The sequence below is a fragment of the Saimiri boliviensis genome, chromosome 16 (genome assembly GCF_048565385.1).
Source record: "Saimiri boliviensis isolate mSaiBol1 chromosome 16, mSaiBol1.pri, whole genome shotgun sequence".
In the NCBI taxonomy this organism is placed as follows: Eukaryota; Metazoa; Chordata; class Mammalia; order Primates; family Cebidae; genus Saimiri; species Saimiri boliviensis.
Genome location: NC_133464.1, coordinates 41,774,373 through 41,795,532, shown reverse-complemented (window position 1 = coordinate 41,795,532; position 21,160 = coordinate 41,774,373). Strand labels below are relative to the sequence as shown.

The 21,160-nt window shown below is 34.2% G+C and overlaps 1 protein-coding gene across 1 annotated transcript in view; it reads right to left on the bottom strand.

Annotated features, from left to right (window-relative positions):
• Positions 1-15,773, bottom strand: part of KLHL1 (kelch like family member 1) — a 402,761-nt gene extending 386,988 nt beyond the window's left edge. Inside the window, exon 1 of the mRNA XM_039473260.2 lies at positions 14,556-15,773. Within this exon, the coding sequence (XP_039329194.1) occupies positions 14,556-15,052 (497 nt within the window). The 5' untranslated portion in view covers positions 15,053-15,773. The remainder of the gene's footprint in view (positions 1-14,555) is intronic.
• Positions 15,774-21,160: the final 5,387 nt, after the last annotated feature.

The window sequence follows — 21,160 nt, the reverse complement described above, 5'->3', positions numbered from 1 at the left end:
TTAAAAGTGTGTAGCACTTTCCCCTTCCCTAGCTGTCTTCCTCCTGCTGGCCATGTGAATATGTGCCTGCTTCCCCTGTGCCTTCCACCATGATTGTAAGTTTCCTGAAGCTTCTCCAGTAGAAGAACACTGTATATTCCACAAAACCATGAGCCAATTAAACTTCTTTTCTTTATAAATTACCCAGTTTCAGGTATGACTTTATAGCAGTGTGTGAACAGACTAATAATACAGTCTTTGTTCACAAAGACTATACTTGTTCACCGCTAATGCCAGATCAGCAGTGACATTAGATTCTCATAGGAGTGTGAACCTTATTTGAAATATGCGTGTACAAGATCTAGGTTGCACACTCCTTATGAGGATCTAATGTCTGATGATCAGAGGTGAAACAGTTTAATCCTGAAACCAACCTTCTACCCCATCCATGGAATCATTGTCTTCTATTAAATCAGTCCCTGGTGCCAAAAATGTGGCGGACTATCGCTCTAAGATATAATTTAGTATTTATATATCTACCTGCTTTCTTTTGAGTAGTTTAGCATACAAAATTTATTATACTTTTACTTTTAACCAATTTGTGTGTTTATTAATATAAAATTCTTTTACGCAGCATAAGGATCTTTATTGTACAATCTGGCTTTCTCCGCCTTTTTATTGTGAAGCTGCACATCAATTTCTCTAAATGCAATGATTGCTATAGCAAGGTCAGAGTATTATTGTACTATGTGTTTTCTGATTTTTCCGTCTTTTCTTTGTCCTCATTTTCTATCTCTTTTAGATTAATTGAATAATTGTATGAGCTCATTTTCTATTTATTGATTTATTACTTTTTATTGTATATTATTATTATTTTTTATTTTATTTTTTGAGATAGAGTTTTGCTCTTGTTTTCCAGGCTGAAGTGCAATGGCACAATCCTGGCTCACCACAACCTGTGCCTCCTGGGTTCAAGCGATTCTCCTACCTTAGCCCCCCAGGTAGCTGGGATTACAGGCATGCACCACCATGTCCAGCTAATTTTTTGTATTTTTAGTAGAGACAGTGTTTTTCCATGTTGGTCAGGCTGGTCTCGAACTCCCAACCTCAGGTGATATGCCTGCCTCAGCCTTCCAAAGTGCTGTGAGCCACTGTGCCCAGCCCCAATTGTATCATTATTTTAGTGGTTGTTTTATTATTTATAATGCATTCCTTAGACTATCTTCAAATGATGTACCACTTCTCATTTAATATAAGAACCTGACATTATTATATCTTCATCTCTTCTCTTACAGTATTAATGCTATTGCTGTCATACAGTCATTTTACACCTATGGTAAAAGCTTCACAATATAATCTTCTGTTTTGTTTTCATTTTAATTACCTTTAAAATCTACCAGATTTACATAGTTTTAAAAGATTTTCTTGCCCATATAGTTGTCATTTCTGCTGTTTTCATTTCTTTGTATAGACATTGCCAAGTAGCATCATTTTACTTGTGTCTGAAGGAAACATCTTGTAGAGCACATTTGCTGTTAATAAGTTATTTTAACCATACACATGTCTGAAAATATAATTTGGTCCTAAGTTTGAATAAATACTTTGAATGTATACAGAATTCTATAAGGACAGTTCTTTTTATTCCTTACACTACCATAAAAATGCTCCGCTGTCTTCTCATTTGCACCACTGCCAATGAGAAATGTCCCATCATCCTATTTTTCTCTCTATTTTTATGGATATTTTAATATTTTTCTATTTATCAATGTTTTGGGAAGTTTCTTTAAACACATATATCTCTCATTATTCTACTGGATACTGATCTGCTTAATACTCAAGTGAACCCTTTGCAGATTTCTAGAGTTTTCTCTCTGTGTAACATTCTCTTACTTGGCACTTTGTCCTATGATCTCTCATAGCATTGATCCTCCTTGATACTCAACTCCATCTCTTCAACCTAGGCTGCTTATCACATTTTGTTTTGTTTTGTTGAGATGGAGTTTCTCTCTTGTTGCCCAGACTGGAGTACAATGCCATGATCTCCAGTCACTGCAACTTTTGTCTTCCTGGTTCAAGAAATTCTCCTGCCTCAGCCTCCAGAGTAGCTGGGATTATAGGCACCCACCACCATGCCCAGCTAATTTTTGTATTTTTAGTAGAGACAGGATTTTACCATGCTGGCCAGGCTGATCTCAAACTTATTCTTTGTATTTGCCCTTTCCTATATCAGTGACTAGAATCTCTCTCTAGACAGTAAGCTTGGGCAATCTTCAGGCTGTCTCATTTTTTTAAAATATCATGTCTCAGAAATCACTCTTCTTTAGTGCCTGATATCAGGTATCTTAAAAAAATTATTTTGTCCTTCCTTTATGCCTCTCTTCCTTCTCTCCCTTGTCTTCCTCTCCTTCCTTGCCTCCCTCCCTCTATCCCATCTACTCTTTCTTCTCTTTTCTTTTCCCTTTTCTTTTCTCTTTTTTTTCCTTTTTAACCTTCCTTCCTTCCCTTTTTTCATTTCTTCCTTCCCACTTTACTTTTTCTTTTTTCATTCTTCCCTCCCTCACTCCCTCTTTACCTTCCTACCTCTCTTTCCTTCTTATTTGCTGCTGTTGTCTCAGGTGAGAGTAAGTCCAATCTCTGCTTTGCCACACAACATATGGCAAAGGTTTTAGTTCTTTTATCCTGATTTTTATAAAATAATTAAAATATTATTTGACCCAGGGTTTTTTGAAATTTTAATTGCTTCTTTTAAATTTTCTAATTTCCAGATAGAAATGAGCACATTCACAACACTAACAATTATTTACTGATATAATCAAAACCATTACAAAGCAGAATTATAAAATATTTGTGGTATACAAATGTCATGCCCCACTGCATCATCACTCCACTGATTGCAGTCCATGTACACACTTGGACCATGCTGCACTGCTGTCCTGATGAAGCACTTTTGCCAGAGTCCCCCATCTGAGAGCTTTTGCCAGTAGAGGATGAACACCTTGGCTCCTCTAGAGCAGCTGCTGCTTAAGACTGAGGAACCAGAGAACAATGCCATGGGTCTGGCACTGGTCCCCCAGGGTTAGGTCATGGAGCTTGGAAGTGTGGAGCTGAACCTGGGTGCCTCAAAGTCATCCATAAACAAAGCCCGTCAATTGAAACCAACTTATACATTGTCAATCCTTCAAGGGCATCAAGGAATATAAAATCAAAAAGCTTTATCCAGGCAACAGCAACATCAAAAACTAAAAGACATCAGGCCTCAAAGATGAGGAAGAACTACTTCAAGTACTCTGGCAACTCATAAAGCCATGTTTTCTTACTTCCAAATGCCTGCACTAGATCCCTAGCAATGGCTCTTAATCAAGCTGAAATGGCTGAAATAACAGACTTAGAATTAAGAATCTGAATGGCAATGAAGATCAGTGTATGTTCTGGTGACAAACAGAAGCTACTTTATCAATTCAGTATTAAGTTGAAACCCACTCAAATAAATTCAAGGAATTCAGTAAAACGATACAGGAACCGAAAGACAAAAATCGTCATTTTAAGACAGAACCAAACTGACATGATAAAGCTGAAAAACTCGCTACAGGAATTTAACAGTGCAATTGCGGGTGCTAACAGCAGCACAGAGCAAGCTAAGGAAATAATCTGAGAGCTTGAAGACCACTTATCCAAATCAATTCAGTCTGACAAAATTATAGAGTGAGAATGAAAAAAATTTATGAGAAATTATGCAACAAGACCAAAATGACAACACACTGGTGTCGCTGAAAGAGAGGGTGAGCGAGCAAGCAACTTGCAAACGTATTTGGTGATATTATCTCCAAAGTTTCCACAAGCTTACTAGAGAGGCTGGCATTCAAAATTAGGAAATTCAGAGAACACCTGAGTGATACTATACAAGACAACCATCCCAAAGATACATAGTCATCAGATTCTATAAGATCAACACAAAAGAAATAAATAAAAATAAAAATAAATGTAGCTAGAAACAAGTGGCAGTAACTTACATATGGAATCCCATCAGGCTAACAGTGGATTCTTCAGAAAAATGCCTACAAGCCAGAAAATGTGGGCCTGTACTCAGAATTTATAAAAGAAAGAAATTTCAATCAAGAATTCCACAACCAGCCAAATTAAGCTTCATAAGCAAAGGAGAACTAAAATGATTTTCAGACAGGCAAATGCTAAGGGAATTTGTTACCACCAGACTTGCCTTACAGAAAGTCCTTAAGGAAGTGCTAAACATGGAAACAAGAGATCATTACCAGTCGCCACAAAAACACACTTCAGTACAATTCCACTGATGCTATAAAGCAACTACACAATCAAATCAATAACCAGCTAATAACACCAAAACAGGATCAAATTAATACATATCAATATTAACCTTGAATGTAAATGGGTTAAACATCTCACTTAAAAGACACAGAGTGGCAGGTTGGATAAAGAAGCAGCACCCTACCTTATGCTCTCTTCAAGAGACTCAACACACATGCAATGACACTCATAGGTTCAAAGTAAAGGGATGGGAAAAATATACCAAACAAATGTAAAACTAACAGAAAATGCAATGGTTGCTTTTCTAATTTCAGAAAAAAAAAACAAGTTTTAAAATAATAACAGTCTAATAGGAAAAAGAAGGAGTTCACATAATGATAAAGTTTTGAGTCGATGAGAACATTTAACTATTCTAAATATATATGCACTCAATACTGGAGCAACCAGATTTATGAAACAAGTTCTTAGAGACCTATGCATTGATGTAGATAACCACACACTAAAAGTGAAGACTTCAAAACACTACTGACAGTATTAGGAGATCACTGAGGCAGAAAAGTAACAAAAATTATTCAGGACCTGAATTTGACACTTGAACAAATGGGCCTGACAGACTTGTGTCAGAGAGTTAATCCAACAACAGAATATACATTCTTCTCATGTGCACGTGGCACATAATCTATAATCAACCTCATACTCAGACATAAAACAATTCTCAAAAAATATAAGAAGCCAAAATTATAACAACCACCTTCCTGGACCACAGTGCAATAGAAACAGAAATCAATACTTAACAAGATCTCAAAACCATTCAATTGCATGGGAGTTATGAAAGTCACTTCTGAATGACTTTTGGGCAAGTAATGAAATTAAGGCAGATATTAAACAATTTATTAAAAATAATAAAAAAAGAAGATACAACATACCAGAATCTCTGGGACATAGCTAAGGCAGTGAAAGAAGAAAACACAGTGTTAAATGCCCACATCAAATAGAAAGATTTTAAATTAATTAATGAACATCACACCTAGAGGAACAGATAAACAAGAGTAGACCAACCGCAAAGCTAGCACAACTAAAAAAATAAAATAAAAATCAGAGCTGAACTGAGCAAAATTGAAAGCAGAAAGACATACGAAGATTAACAAAATCAAAATTTCATTTTTTGAAAGAATAAATCAGTTTGATAGACTATTAGCCAAACGAAGTAAAAAAAGAGAGACAATCCAAATACAATGAGAAATGAAAAAGGAGACATTATCACCTACCCCACAGAAATACAAAAAAATAAACAAAATTCCCTCAGAGACTATTATGAATGGCTCTCTACATGCAAACCAGAAAATCTGGAAGAAACTGAGAAGAAACTGAAACCCTGAACATACCAACAGGTTTTGAAATTAAATCAGTAATGTAGACCAACAAGAAAAATCCCTAGACCAGATGGATTCACAGCCAAATTCTACCAGATGTATTATATAAAGAAGAGCTGGTACCAAACCTACTGAAACTCTTTCAAAAAACTGAAGAGGAGGAACTCCTCCCTAACTTATTGGAGGCCAGCCTCATTCTGATACCAAAACCTGGCAGACACACAATGCAAAAGAATATTTCAGGCCAATAACTCTGATTGATATGGAGGCAGAAATCTTCAATAAAATACTAGCAAATTAAATCATGCAGCACATCAAAAAGCCAATTTACCATCATCAAGTATACTTTATTCCTGGAATGCAAGGTTGGTTCAATACATGCAAATCATAAAATGTGATTCATTGTAAAAACAGAACTAAAAACAAAAACCACATAATCATCTCAATAAACGATGAAAAGAATAAAATTCAATATTGCTTCATGTTTAAAACCCTTAACAAACTAGGCTTTAAAAGAACATATATCAAAATAATAAGAGCCATCTGTGATGAACCCACAGCCAACATCATACTGAAACGGCAAAAGCAGAAAGCATTCCCCTTGGGAACCAGAACTCGACAAGGAAGTCAACTTTCACCACTCTTATTCAACATAGTGCTGGATATCTGAGCCAGAGAAATCTGGCAAGAGAAAAAAATAAAAGGCATCTAAATAGGAAAAGAGAAGTAAAATTATCTTTCTTCACAGATTACAGGATTTCATACCTAGAAAACCCCATAGTTTCTTCACAAAGGCTCCTAGATCTGATATACAATTTCAGCAAAATTTCGGGATAAAAAAAAATCAATGTACAAAAATCCTTAGCATTCCTATACAGCAACAACATCCAAGCTGAGAGCCAAATGAAGAACACCATTCCATTCACAATAGCCAAAAAATAAGAATAGCTATTACTAAAAAGTCAGAATAGTTATAATTAAAAAGTCAAAAATAATAGATGCTGGCAAAGTTGGAAAGAAAATGAAGCACTTATATACTACCCATGGGAAGGTAAATTTGTTCAGCCACTGTGGAAAGCAGTTTGGCAATTTATCAACAAACTTAACATAGAACTTCATTCGACCCAACAATCCCATTGTTTGGTATACACCCAAAGTAATATAAATCATTCTACCATAAAGAGACATACACACTCATATGTTATTTGCACTAGTATTCTCAATAGTAAAGACATGGAATCAACCTAGATAACCATCAATGATGCTCTGGATAAAGAAACTGTGGTACATATATACAATATAATACTACACAGCAATTGAAAAAATGAAATTATTTCCTTTAAAGCAACGTGGATGGAGCTGGAGGCCAATTAATGAATGAAGAAAAAGAAAGTGAAATAATACAGAAAGAGATAACTGCATGTTCTCACTTATAATTGGGAGCTAAAAAATGAATACACATGGATACCACAGATGGGAACAATAGATACTGGGGCCTAATTGAGGGTGGAGGGTCAGAGGATGGTGAGAATCAAAAAAAGTACCTGTTGGGTACTAGGCTTATTACCTGAGTGTTGAAATAATCTGTACACCAAATGCCTGTGACATGCAATCTACCCATGCAACAAGCTGCACATTTACCCCTGTTGTAACTAAAACTAAAATTTAAAAGAAACCATACAAAAATGGAAAGTGAGTAAAACTGTAGTGATTATCACAATGTTTACCACATAGTAAAAACAGACAGACAAAAATGCCATGCTTTTGAAAAGTAAATTACACAAATAAATGTTTAGAAACCATCGGTGTATCCACTAAATGACTCATATCTGGGTATCAATTTTTATGCACTTGTCTATTTAAATTACAAACTATTAATAGTATATCAAAGGGAAAGTGACTGAAAAAGTAGGAATCTTATTTAAATATTATTACAACTGAAAATGACTACACATTTACTTCCAAAAATAGTGGAATTCAAAGGTGAATCTCAGAATGTTTTATATTAATAAATTTAAATATATAAATTATAAAAATACTTATAACCTATCTTTCCATTTTCTCTGAAGTTATGGAATATGCAAATACTGACCTGAAGAGACCTTTTGGCATTTGAATTTAATTAGAATCTACCAAACAAACAAACAAAAAACAGTTATTTTCTTTTTGAAAGAGGTATTGACAACTACCTCTTCAAAAATTGTAAAATAATTGGATTATTTTCTTCCCTTGTAGTATAAACCATACGAATTTTCTGATTGTATAATTTAAGTTATTCCTTCATATTTCAGTCAAGATTAAATGCTAATTTACATGATCAAATGTTTATCAATATCACTTAGAAAAAAATGGTGGCAAGAGGATCTACCAGGACACAGTATCACCAACATGTAAAGTATGAAACCTAACTGAAAGAGTTCCAATAATCATCCCTTACTGGAATTGTGGCAAAACTACCTGAGGAATAAACAAGTCTGAATTTAGAATTAATATAGACTTACTTCACCTCTCATTATTATTGAAGAGTCTCTGATTATTCTCAAAAATCATCATTTCTGTGACACAGTTTTTGGTCAAAATGACCTGCCTTATAGACTCTCCATTCAAAATTTATTTTTCTTGCAGTCCTGCAATCATAGCACATCATTTTCCCTGGTGAAGCTCACCTTTGTGGATCTTTCTTTAACATTTACATTGTTTTCAGATCCTGAAAAGTCAGCAAAGGTAGCCAGCGTGAAGCCTTTCTAGTAAAACAGGATTTCTGTCTGTATTTTATTTCACGATGTTCAAAACCATCTTTAATTTTGCTCAGATTATCTGTGTCTTCATCGCATCTTTTCTTTAAGGTTTTAAATAACTATCTTAATTGAAGAAAAGTAACTAATCCTTATCTGATCTAAATCAATATGTAAATTTTTGATCAGTTGTTTTTTACAACTACCACAAACATACCTCAAGTTATTTTAGATGACAAAATAAAATCAATAATGTGATGCATTGGTAAGTACTCTGAGACTGAATAAAATGCTGCCCATTTTTATGCTCAGAAACTTGATTTAACTCAAACATATGCTACAGATGACAGTTTTCTGCACATTCAATAGGAGTTCTTGGTCAGAGTAAACAAAATTTGACTTAACATGTAGTCATGAGAAGCATATCCGAAGATACACAAATTATCTTTGGAGGCTTGGAAAAAGAGACCAACAAACACAAATACCTGATTAATATTATATTCTATATTAGCCAGATGTTGAATTTGATGAGATATGTAGGCTCTATTTTTCTAAAGGATTTGAAATAGTACCATAGAAAGGTTAATATACACAGTTTACAAAATATTAAACATTTACAGCAGAAAAGTAGAATATTGTTCTTCAACTCACATGTTTCATTGCTATAATTTAAAAATTTCTATTTCATCTTGTACTTATATTTGTATTTTTTCTCAAAAGTAGCTCTGGAGTTTTTGATGCCTGCAAATCCAACTCAATAGACATGGTTTTTTGGTGATCTTTTCAGTTTCTTTAAAACACATTGGCTCAGAGAGTAGGGTGCCTAGATATTGTGGGCTTCTGGGTAGAACACCACTTCATATTGATAAATTCATCCTAACATAGGTAAAATAAGCTTTCCTCAAAGAAGCTATCATTTTTCCTAGTTTGGGTTTAAATAATAGTAAACTATATAACATAGAAACCTAGGATAAATTAGTGAAAAAAAGTAAAATTGAGTAAGGTTGTTCCATTATATTATTTGTCATTCTAAAATGTGGGGTGGTAAAAAAGACTAATATTATTTTGCGTTAGTTTTATAAAAGTGTAGTTTGAGAACCATGTTCCTGAGAAAGTAGTCCTTTATCATTTTCAAAGTTGGTTTTCCCCGTGGCTGAAGCAGAGATGATTATTATTTTAAACAAGTGCCTGGTGCAGGTCCCACTATCCTCCATGAGATTTTATTGCATGTTCTCTTTCAGTGACAATACTTTATCAATGGTTTCAACTTTGAGAAGCAGATTTTCTAACCTAAAGCTCTCATTTGGTCTCCAACATAATTCTTTCTTTCCATTTCTAGGTTATATTTGCATATTATTAATTATGAAATAAAACACACTGAATGAACTATAATTCAGGAAATAATGGAATGTTTTCTGACTTGGGCTAAGAAGTGTTCTTTGAGTGAAGCTTATCAATAATTTCTTCATCACTGGTATTTTAAGAATTCTATTTAAACACTCAAACACAATCTCCACTAAGGGAAAAAGAAAATTGTTTCTCTATAACCTCAGATGCTGCCTCTCTTCTTTTGTTCTGTTTGTTTGTCTAAGCACAGAAAAATATAATTGGGCCAAATGGCCTAAAATATGGTAACTGGAGTCAGATAGCCAGGGTTAAAGTCCAGCTTTATGACTTTCAAGTTTGTGATTCTAAGAAAATTAATTATCCTCCTCATATTTCAGTCTTCTTATCTATGTAATCATTATACCAAAGGGATACATAAATGTAGCAGGATTAGAATATGTTATGAATTTTAACTTACACGTATATATATTCAACATGCTAACTGGCAAAAAGCAAGTTCTTAATCAATGCCACTCTATGATTATATCAAATATTTATTGATTTAACAGTACTTATTGGGTAACTACTTGCTCCATGATAGGGGAAGAATCATGAGTAAAACAGACATACTCCTCTCTGCTTGGAAGTTCACTGATAGACAAACAAAATCAACACAGATATTAATATATGGTTAGAAGCTTCAATAAGAATTTTTTTTCAAAAGTAAAGAGCAGTTACTATAAGTACACAAAACACAGGAGATGAATTTGTTTGGGTGATCAAGAACTCCTTTCCTAGGAAAGGTACAGCATGCTTATGTATGATGTCTCCATGATGAATAGGGATGAACTCAGGAAGGGAGCTGTTAAGGAAAGGATATTCTCTATGCAAAGAGGGGAAACAACTTTGTGAGGTCCAAAGGCAGTGAAAACTTCTAGAGAAGGATATTAAGTCTGGAAAACAGAGGGGAAGGGGAAGGTTGGTAAGTGAAAGGCCTACATAGCAAACAATGGACAGGTCACTGGCAACCAGGTCATCCACGGTATAGACTGTAATCAGTTGGTGTCCACAGTATAAATTGTGATCAGCGAGTGGTGCAAATCCTTTGGTGGGGAAAAAGGAGAACAAGGGAGTGAGGGGTGTAGAAAAATAAGTCGGCGTTCTTTATAATTTTATTGGCTTCAGTGTAAAGAATGGACTTGAGGAGGCAAAGATAATGAGGGGAGATGAAAATGGATGGAATTTGTAAAACTAGAATTGAAAAAAGAGAGTAGCTTAGATTGGGTACAGACAATGGCTATGAAGAGATGTAGGACATGTATAGGAAAGATTTTCTAAGCAAAAACAGCAATTCTTGGAAAAATATTGAAAATGAGGAGAAAGAATATATTGACCAAGGTGATCCTGGAATTCTGAATTACACAAACTAATTTGTAGAAAGCTATTCTCTGAAATAGAGTAGAAGGAAATTGAGCAAGACAGAATAAGATTTAGAGCTCAATTCTGTACATGTTATATTTGAATGGACTCTATGACATCCATCAAAGAGGTCAAGTAGAGAAATGGCTGTGTAAGACTGCAGTTCAGGAGAGGGGAGGGCTAGATTTAGAGACACAAATTGGAAATACAGTTTATGGATGGTAGCTAAAACCATGGGATAAAATGACTGCACTCTGTAAGAATTCAGAATCTTAAAAAGCAAGCAGTTAAAACATGACATGTCTTCTCCCACTCACATCACTATAAAATGCAAGAATATAAATATTGCTCTTTGGTGTTTTAGTTTACTACATATGGAATCTTGGGCAAAAATATCCACAGCAAAAAAATATACAGTTATCTGAATATCCAGGAAATCATATACTTTCTAATGTATATTTAGACAGGGAAGTCGAGAAATCAATGATGAATCTGTCAGTGAACTATTATAGAAAAGGCATTGTTTATGTGGTCAAGGTAGTAGAGCACTGAGATTCATTTAGGGTGGGATGCAAGTAATGGGTGTTTAGTAAGGTGAGATAGGATGAAGGTTGGGGTTTGTCCCTAAAGTGGTTTACCACTATATTCCCTCTACTTTTATGTTTTAAGCCTGTGATAATTTGACCTTTCCAGAATTCTGAGATTGTGAGCAGCTTTCCCCTAAACGTCCTCCACTTGCTGTTCTAACCAGTTTACTCAATTGAGCTAGTCATACTTGTCTAAAGCAATGTTCTAACTGGTGTCAAACTAAATGAATAAAGAGGAGATCAATAAAATGAATAAATATAACATGAGAGAAAGGGCCAACTCATGTATTACATGTAAGGATTAATTCAGCAGAAAAGTCAGAATTTATAAAACACAATGCTCATTATTAAATATGACATCAATGTTTCGTGGTATAATAACCTAAGTGTCAAAAATTATCACACAGAGTTCATATAGTTTATGTATTCAGTGATTATTATAAGCACTATGTAGCTTTTCTGGATGTGCTGTCATAGTAAAAAAATAAATCCACATTACTCATTATTTTGCATAAATTTTTAAAGGATAATAAAATTTCCATTCAGTTTCTTACTTTAGAAATGCTATCTCTTCTGGGCAGTGACTCCTACTTTTACTGCATATTAAAATATTATATACTGATAATGATTAATTGCTACTTTTACTAGTGTGGTTTTCAATCAATCATGAGTACAGAACCAATTCTCTATGAAAGTTTAAAAACACATAAATCCATCAAATATGTACAGTATTAACTGATTTGTCTAGTAAAAAAATAGACTAAAAATAAAATTAGACCTGATTTTCAATAGTTTACCCTTGCCAAATCTCATAAGACAATTTGATTCCAATACTAAAGATGATTTTGGTTGGTACATGGGTTAATTTAGGAATTTTTATCACTCACAACTCTTTGTGAATAAAAATATTTTCAAAAGGAAGAAAATTGTTAAGTACCTTGTTTTATTCCTAACTGTATGTTCTGTTATTAATTTTATATTTGTTAATTTATTATAATTTCTTAAGTCACTACTCCATTAATATTTTCAAAACTCCAACTTACATGAAAGTATTTACTAATGCTGAATATATCCCATTCATTTTAAAATGTATTTGGTGTAAACCAAACTTTAAGAAAATATGAAACATTAATATTTCTAGGAGCTTGTTCAAAGACTTTACAAATTTACAAACACACATAATGTATGTGTTTCTGAGCTGATGGAGTCTCAAAACTATCAGTTATAATTAAATAATAATTAGTAAATACTTAACCTGGTTTGCTTTTAAGTATATAAGGTGAATTGCTTAATGTTTCTGGATAACTTCCCCCTACACAATGTTTATATTTATTCAACAAAAGGGTATAAAAATTTCAATACATTTGATTTTTTAAATTCTAAAATTATAGGTAACTAGCATATTAAATAACTTAATAACATTTAATAACTTCATAGTATTCATGATACCCAAAGTTATATTTTTTTTCATAAAAGATCTCACTTAATGGGATGATAGATAAATTTATATTTAGGTCTCCTACATAGAGAAAAACCATTGACATACTTGATAATTGCAGATTATACTTCTCCCTCATTAAAATAATATTACATTATAGTGCATGCCTTAAGGTGACATTAGAATATGTTCAATCTCTCAAAATTAAAAATACATATAATGCATATAACTGAAAATTTTTAAGGATAATTTTTAATCTGTAACTTTATGCATGTCATAATTAGGGAGCACAGATATATACACTCACACATATATACACATATATGTTATACATATATAATTTTATATATTCTTTTTGCTACTTAATCAAATTTATGAGAATCTGATTTAATCAATCAAAAGTTTAAAAAGATGTTTCTGTTACTGATTTGTTAATGAGTAATTAAAATTTCTTAATATATTCATTATAATTTTCCTATATTTCTCCTGTAGTTCTTCTTTAATAATGTATTCTGATATCAAATGAATCTAAATGCAAATCCTTTTATATCCTGACTATATTCCAAAACTAGTAATGATGTGGTTTAGAATAGTAATGACTTAATTCTCTATAAATATAAAACTCGGGAGTTTTATGTCTATGAAGGATTTTCTATAAGTCTTCAAAGTAGCAGAAGTCTACACAAAGAAGCATATTATTAGAAATAAACTAGAAATACATATTGAGCTGCTTAAGAAGGAGACACAATTTCAACACTGAGCCAGCAAATCACAACAGCTAAATGCAAAGGGGCTCCACGACAGTTTAATTCAAAGACTTACTATGAACAAGGCAAAAGTGAACACAAAGTAAAAGGACCACAAGAGAAGTTGGGACAGAGAATAAGACAACTATATGTCAGGAGCAAAAAGAGGTAAAATAATGTTGCTGTCTAGTAACCTCATTTTGTCCACTTCATTACTCCTGGAATAGATTCAAATCACAGGAATCTTAGATAATACGCTAAGTCAGTTACTAGGCCAGTATATGAGATGCATTCTGATGATGTGTAAAGCAATTTTTCACCTTCAGGTAATGGAAAAACTCATATAATTTAATGACAGTAGATAACAGAAGAACACCACAATCTCAGGAATAGGAGAACCATTCTACTTGAAGACTCACAAAAATGCATGTAGATTCAAATGGTGGCTATAACTTTGAAAACTTCCAAAAAGAAAAGTGATGCGTGTGAACCAATAGAAACTAATGAGCAAACTTTTAATGAAATTAAAACTTGAGCAATCAAAACCAGGCTCACATCTCAACCCACATTTTCAACCTGAAACATTTTAGACTTAGTAGCCACAAAAGCACACATGGAGAAATGAGTGGAATTTGAGAGATGCTTGGAAGCCCCACAGGGACTTACTGTACCTGTGTCCACATCCTTCACCTGTTGCCTGGCTCGAGTTGTCTGGCTCCACTTTGAGCTCTTGGAGAACTAGCCCTTTTTCGTGTGGTCCAGTAAAGTCCATGCCTGGCACCACCTCCTCCTCTAGGGACTCCACATAGAAGAGAGTTCTGGCTGGCTGCTGGGTGCCCTGCCCAGGAGTCCCTTGCTGCAGCCTCGTGGCCACTGGAAGCAGGGTGCCATTCAGCGGATTGAAGGAAGAGGAGGAAGAGGACGGGGCGGACGAGGAAGAGGAAGAAGAGGAAGGCTTCTTCCAAAAAGTGCTCACACCGCTTCTCTCTTGGCTTTTGAGCAGGCGGCTCTGGCTGGGTCCCCAATGCTCAAAGCTTCCACTGCCGTCCTGCTGCAGGCAGCCGCCCCCCGCGGAGCCACCGGTGGATGGTGACGGGTGGCTGAAGAGTTTCCAGCGGAGTCGCAGGATGTGCTTCACATCGAAGTCTTTTCGCCCAGAGCCTGACATGCTTCAGGCACAGAAGGCAAAAGGCTCGTAGCTCACGCGGGAGTAGGCTAGCCAGTAGGTAGGGGAGGACAGTGGAGCCCTGGGGGCGGAGGAAGAGGCGGGATGTGCCCTCTGCACCCCGAGAGCTAGAAGACGCGAGGCGGGCTGCACGCCCGGCCAGATGAAGGCTGGAGCGCAGACGGCAAAACCACGCGGTTCAGCAGCGAACGGGTCCGCGGGACCTGGGCGTGGGGACACCACCAGGCGGGAGCAGAGGCAGGAGTGGGACGCCAAAGGCTGAGAATCCTCGATGCCCGCTCGGGAGCCCCGTGGTTATGGCGGGGAGGGACGACCCTGAGGCTGAAGATGCGCGAGGGAGGGAGGTCTGGGCGCTCGGAAGCTCCGGAGGCAGCCGCAGCTGGATACACCTCACTGGGATGCGCTTGTGGCAGAGCCTCAAACAGGGAAGGTGGTGGCGTTCCTGTCCTCGCAGCTCAGAGTTCAGTGTCTGGAGAGCGCAGAGAGAAAGAGCCCCAAGTCTCGAGGAAGCGTACCCCCTGCCAGCTCTCTTGGTGCACCTGCGCCCCTGTCCCTGGCCTTTCCGAGGATGCCCTGATAGCCTGCCGGGTGGCGCTGAGAAAGTCAAAGGCTTTCTGCAATGCCAGAAGAGGTGGTTTTATATAGTCAGTTTGTAAAAGAGAAAAATAGATATTCTAGCAAATATAGGGAGGCAAAAGAAAAAGCCCGCCTGTGAAGCTGTCAAGGTCCTCACAGTACAATTTTCTCTCTGCCTCAGCGCCTCCTCCTCCCCCGTAAGTGACGCAGATGTGCACTAGGGCCTATACGGAGAGATGGAGGGAGGGAGGGAAGGCTTCAATCTTCTTTATGCAAGTGTGTCTGCTGCTCTTATTGTCCCCTTGTGTGGGTCTTGTTACCTTTTTTCACCCTCCTTCCTCACTGCATTACTGTGTAGCAATAAAAGGAAAGAAAACAGGCATTATCCTTTTGCATCAGTAAACACTAAGCATGAATCATGGCAGTGCAAACTTAATAGGCTGCCATTGGTTTGCAGGTTGCAGGTTAATGGCTTGAATTATTTAATAAACCGCATCCTTTAACCTTTAGCCTTAGTTTCTCTGTAGTGAGACACAGAAGAAACAGGGATGCTGTAGTTGAAGTGTGATGATGCCACCACCCTGACTCTTACATTGTGATTCTGCTATTAACGCACCCAGGCAGTGCTTCACCCCTGGGGCCAGAGGCGTACGGTAGAAATTTGAAGATGGGCATCTGAACACGGAGGACGGGTTTTGCAAAATCAGTGCATTTGGTGTATGTGTGTAGCCTCGGAATGAAAGCTGTTATCAGTGTAAATCAAGAACAGAGTAAAATTATAAAAGAGAATTTCAAGGCATAACCTTCTAGTACATAAATCATCGTATAAAATGCATGGAAGAGTTTAGGCAATAAATGAGAATAGTCAAACACTACCTAATATCTTGCAAATAGGTGGTTAGAGATGTGTTTTTCCCTTATATCTATATTTAGAATGGTGAGGATTGTGATCACTTTCAGGACATGACCACTTTGAATTTTTTCATCTTTCCTTTAATGAGCCATTAAAATAGAACCCAGTAACCTTTGTTGAAGGCAAGGGGACCAGGGAAGCAGTGAATTCCCTAACTCAACCAGGGATATGATTGTTGTCCATTCAAGAAATTCACAGTTTCAGTAACCCCCAACAGAGCATAGGAATCAACCACTGAAGTGCAGTTAGACTACTGTTCAGTTACCCCCAATGTTGAGCTGTAAACTTAACCAGAAACCCAAGCTAAATTTGAAGCCCTTAGACAAAGTTGGACATTTTAATAAAATAAGAAATTAAGTACACAAAAGACCTATTTTTAGGGGAATAAAAATCACTATTGTGCTTAAATATTGATTTATGCCACAATGGCTGGGCTCCAGTCCCTTGCGCCTTGATTTTTCTCTCAGTATTCAGTGTTTTTTTGTTTTTTAAGCAAAAAGAAAAAAAAAATCCTTTAAAGCCAAAAATGGTGACAGATCATTTTTATCCAAGAATGGAATCAAATAAGTGTTTCCCTTAGGGAAGAAAATAGTGTATAAAATTACACGTCACAAACAGGACAGAGAAAACTTTCCATCAGAAGTAATGTTGAAAGTTGAAGTGTATGTAATTAATTTATATAGAAATTAGTGCTTTTTGGATTCTTCTATTTATTTAAAATAATATAAAATAACAATTCAAATCTCTATATCTACGTTTTTCATTAGTTAATATCCATCACCATTCAAAAGCTGTAATATAAAATTCATTTGTTATTCTAAAAGTCAATTTTGCAGTTACTTTCTTCCCTGAAGTTCTAGAAAGAATAATCCACTGCTAAAAGTTATATGTTTGAAGGACAATATTTTATATGACCCAAAAGATACATAAGATTAATTCGTGGTATAAAGGAACATGAATTAGAAATATTGTCATATTTAGCAGATGATGAATGATGCCTATTTGTTAGTCTTGTAGTAATATTTAGTATGTTTAAATCACTGCTATAATCTTTTATGTAAATATAGATAGTTTTCTATATTTGTCAATATGCATACAATATATGTTTGAAAAAATCACTCTTCATGGGAATATATTTAAATAAATTCTAAATATTTTCATTTGATAATTAAGTTGAATTTTAAGAAATAAACTATGCATGAAGTTATGTTAAACTGATATGATTGACAAAGAGGATTATATTATTTTCACTTGATTGCTACCATGCTACAGCACTGTAGAAAAAGGAAGGAGTAAAAAATAATGGAAGAAAGAGAGGAAAGTGAGAAGGAAGAGAAAGAGAAAAAGAAAGGAGAGACTGTGAGGCAGGGAAAGACAGAAGCAGGGAGGAAGGAGGAAGGAAAATAATTTGCTTGGATATCATGACTTCACTTGGCATATTAGATAAAATCCTTGAAAATGTATGTTGTAAAATATGGCACTAAATTTGTTTAACCATTATTCAAAATAAGAAACTTTCATTGATCATTTAATTCCAGTGCAAACTATTAATAAATATGAAGGAATTGGTTCCATGTAGCTTGCTGGAAGAACTCACAAAAGAGAATTGTTTAACCAGCCATAAATAATAATTGACTTAAATCAATTGAATTAAGATTTAAGATAACCAAGCTTACAGGCAAGAAGACATTGACATAATAAAGACCACTTTTAAGAATCCTAACAATCACATTACACTTTGTTTTAAAGACAGAACCGATTTAATTATTCTAACGCTATTGAATTAAATTGAACTGTCAGTTAAATCAATCAAAGTCTTTCAAATGAATGTCCATATGGTCTCCATAGTTTCCTGAAGCAATGTAAGCAAAAAATGTTAATCAGGATATGGAAAATCTGTAGAAAGCTCAGGTATTTACTGTAATACACAAATACAAAACTCTTCACATAATTATTAAATCAAACATGGGTGTAAAATATATCACACTGAAGGTTTCTACAACTCAAATATTCAAACAATAAGCAAAATTGGCTTTGGATCTTTCTTAGTCCATTTTCTGTTTCTTGTAATAGAATACCTGAAGCTGGGTCATTCATAAAGAAAAGGAATTTATTATAGTCATAGAGGCTGAGAGGACTAAGGTCTAGGGGCTACATCTGGTGCAGGTCTTCTTGCTGGTGGGGACTCTGTAGAGTCCTGAAGTTGCGTAGGCATCACATGGGAAGAGCGCTAAGCATCCTCTCTCAGGTTCCTCTTCCTTTTCTCATAAAGCCACTAATCCCACTTCCATGATAATCCATTAATTCATGACATTCTGGCCGCAAGATCCAATCACCTCTAAAATGCCCAAATCTCAATACTGCCACCACAGAGATTAAATTTCAACATGAGTTTTGGAGGGGAGAAAAATTCACATCATAGCAGGATTAAATAATTTTCTAGACAGAAAGCTTTTTACTTTTAGTGACTATTTTCTAAACAAATGCAAATAAATGTACACTTTTCTAGGAAAAGTGATTCTGATTTTTTGAATCTTTGTGATAAACCTTCTACAAAGTCTGAAATTTGCTTCTATGTGATAATACTCAACAAAAACATTCAAATAGCTAATTATGTTCCAAATAGAAAGTTCATGCCTTAAAATGGCTCCTGTGATTTGTCTTTGATTAATTTTTAATAACATGTATTTATATACATTTTATTAGTCCATTTTCACACTGCTATAAAGACATAGCTGAGACTGGTAATTTATAAATTTATAATTTATAAATTATATACATATATATTTATATATATAATTTATAAATTTTATATTTTTATGCATTAGATATAAAATTATATATATTATATATAGCATATATATGTATATATAAATTATATATAATTTATATAATTTATTTATATATAAATTATATTTATATATAAATTAAATTATATTTATAAATTATATATAATTATATAAATTATATATAATTTTTATATATAATTTATAAATTATATGTATATAAAATTTATAAATTATATACATAAAATTTATATATATAATTTATAAATGATATATTTATATATACAATTTATAATTTATAAATTATATATATTTATATATAATTTATATATAAATTACATAATATATAATATATATTATATAAATTATATATATAATTTTTATATATATATAATTTATATATAATAATTTATATATATAAATATATATAATATATAATATATAATATAATAATATATAATAATATATATATAATTTATAATATTATAATAATATAATAATTTATATATAATTTATAAATTTATAATTTATTATATATATTATATATTTATATAATAAATATTATATAATATTATATAATAATTTATATATATATAATTTATAAATTTATAATTTATAAATTACCAGTCTCAGGTATGTCTTTATAGCAGTGTGAAAATGGACTAATAAAAGTTTAATCAATTCACAATTCTGCAGGGTATACTGGCTCCTGCTTCTGGGGAGGCTGCAGGAAACTTACAATCATGGCAGAAGGCAAAGCGGAAGCAGACAAGTCCTACGTGGCTGAAGCAGGGAGAAGAGCAAGCAAATGTAAAGGTGCCACACACTTTCAAAAAATCAGATCTCACGAGAATTTTATCGCGTGAACAGCAAGATGGAAGTCCACCCTCATGATTCAATCACCTCACACCAGGCTTCTCCTCCGACACTGGGGATTACAGTTCGACATGAGATTTGGGTAGGGACGTAGAGCCAAACCCTGTCATACAATAATATAAAATATTATTTAAAGATAGAGAATTCAATTTAAAATAATTATATAGAATTCTTGATGTATAACTTAAATAAAAATTGTTTTGCATTGACTTTTTTTCCCCAAATGATTGAAACATAATACCAGATAGCACTAATGTTAAGTTATCTCATGCATAATCAAGGGTTCCTACCTCTTAAAACAAATACACATAACCATTCAGGGTCTATTAATCTTCATTACAGTATCGGAATAGTTTCCTTAAGTAGCAATTAAGGGACTGCTTAATAAACATTTGGAGGTATTCATTGATCCCCAGGGGCCATTTTAATCCACGCAACCTCCTTGGTTTATTTGACGTTTGACTTAGCTCTGGCAATACATGTGCATAGTTGAGGAATTCTTATATAAATTCCTGAGTTACTTTCATTAATATGTAAATTCAAAATGGCATTAAAATAATAAATATCTATTAATGATGAGCCAGGTTTTATTTGTGTGTCTTTTTATTTCCCAAAATACTGGACAGAATATTGACAGTGGTTTGTGAACATTCATTATTTTCATTTTGAAATAATGAAATATAATGAAATAAAAAATAATGAAATAATGAAAATGAAATAATAAACATTTCATTATTTTTATTTCATTTCATTCATATATATATATATATATTTTTTTTTCTTTTTTTTTGAGACAGAGTCTTGCTCTGTCACCCAGCCTGGAATATAGTGGCACAATCTTGGCTCACTGCGACTTCCACCTCTCAGGTTCAAGCAATTCTCCTGTCTCAGCCTCTCAAGTAGATGGGACTACAGGCACCCACCACCATGCCCTGCTAA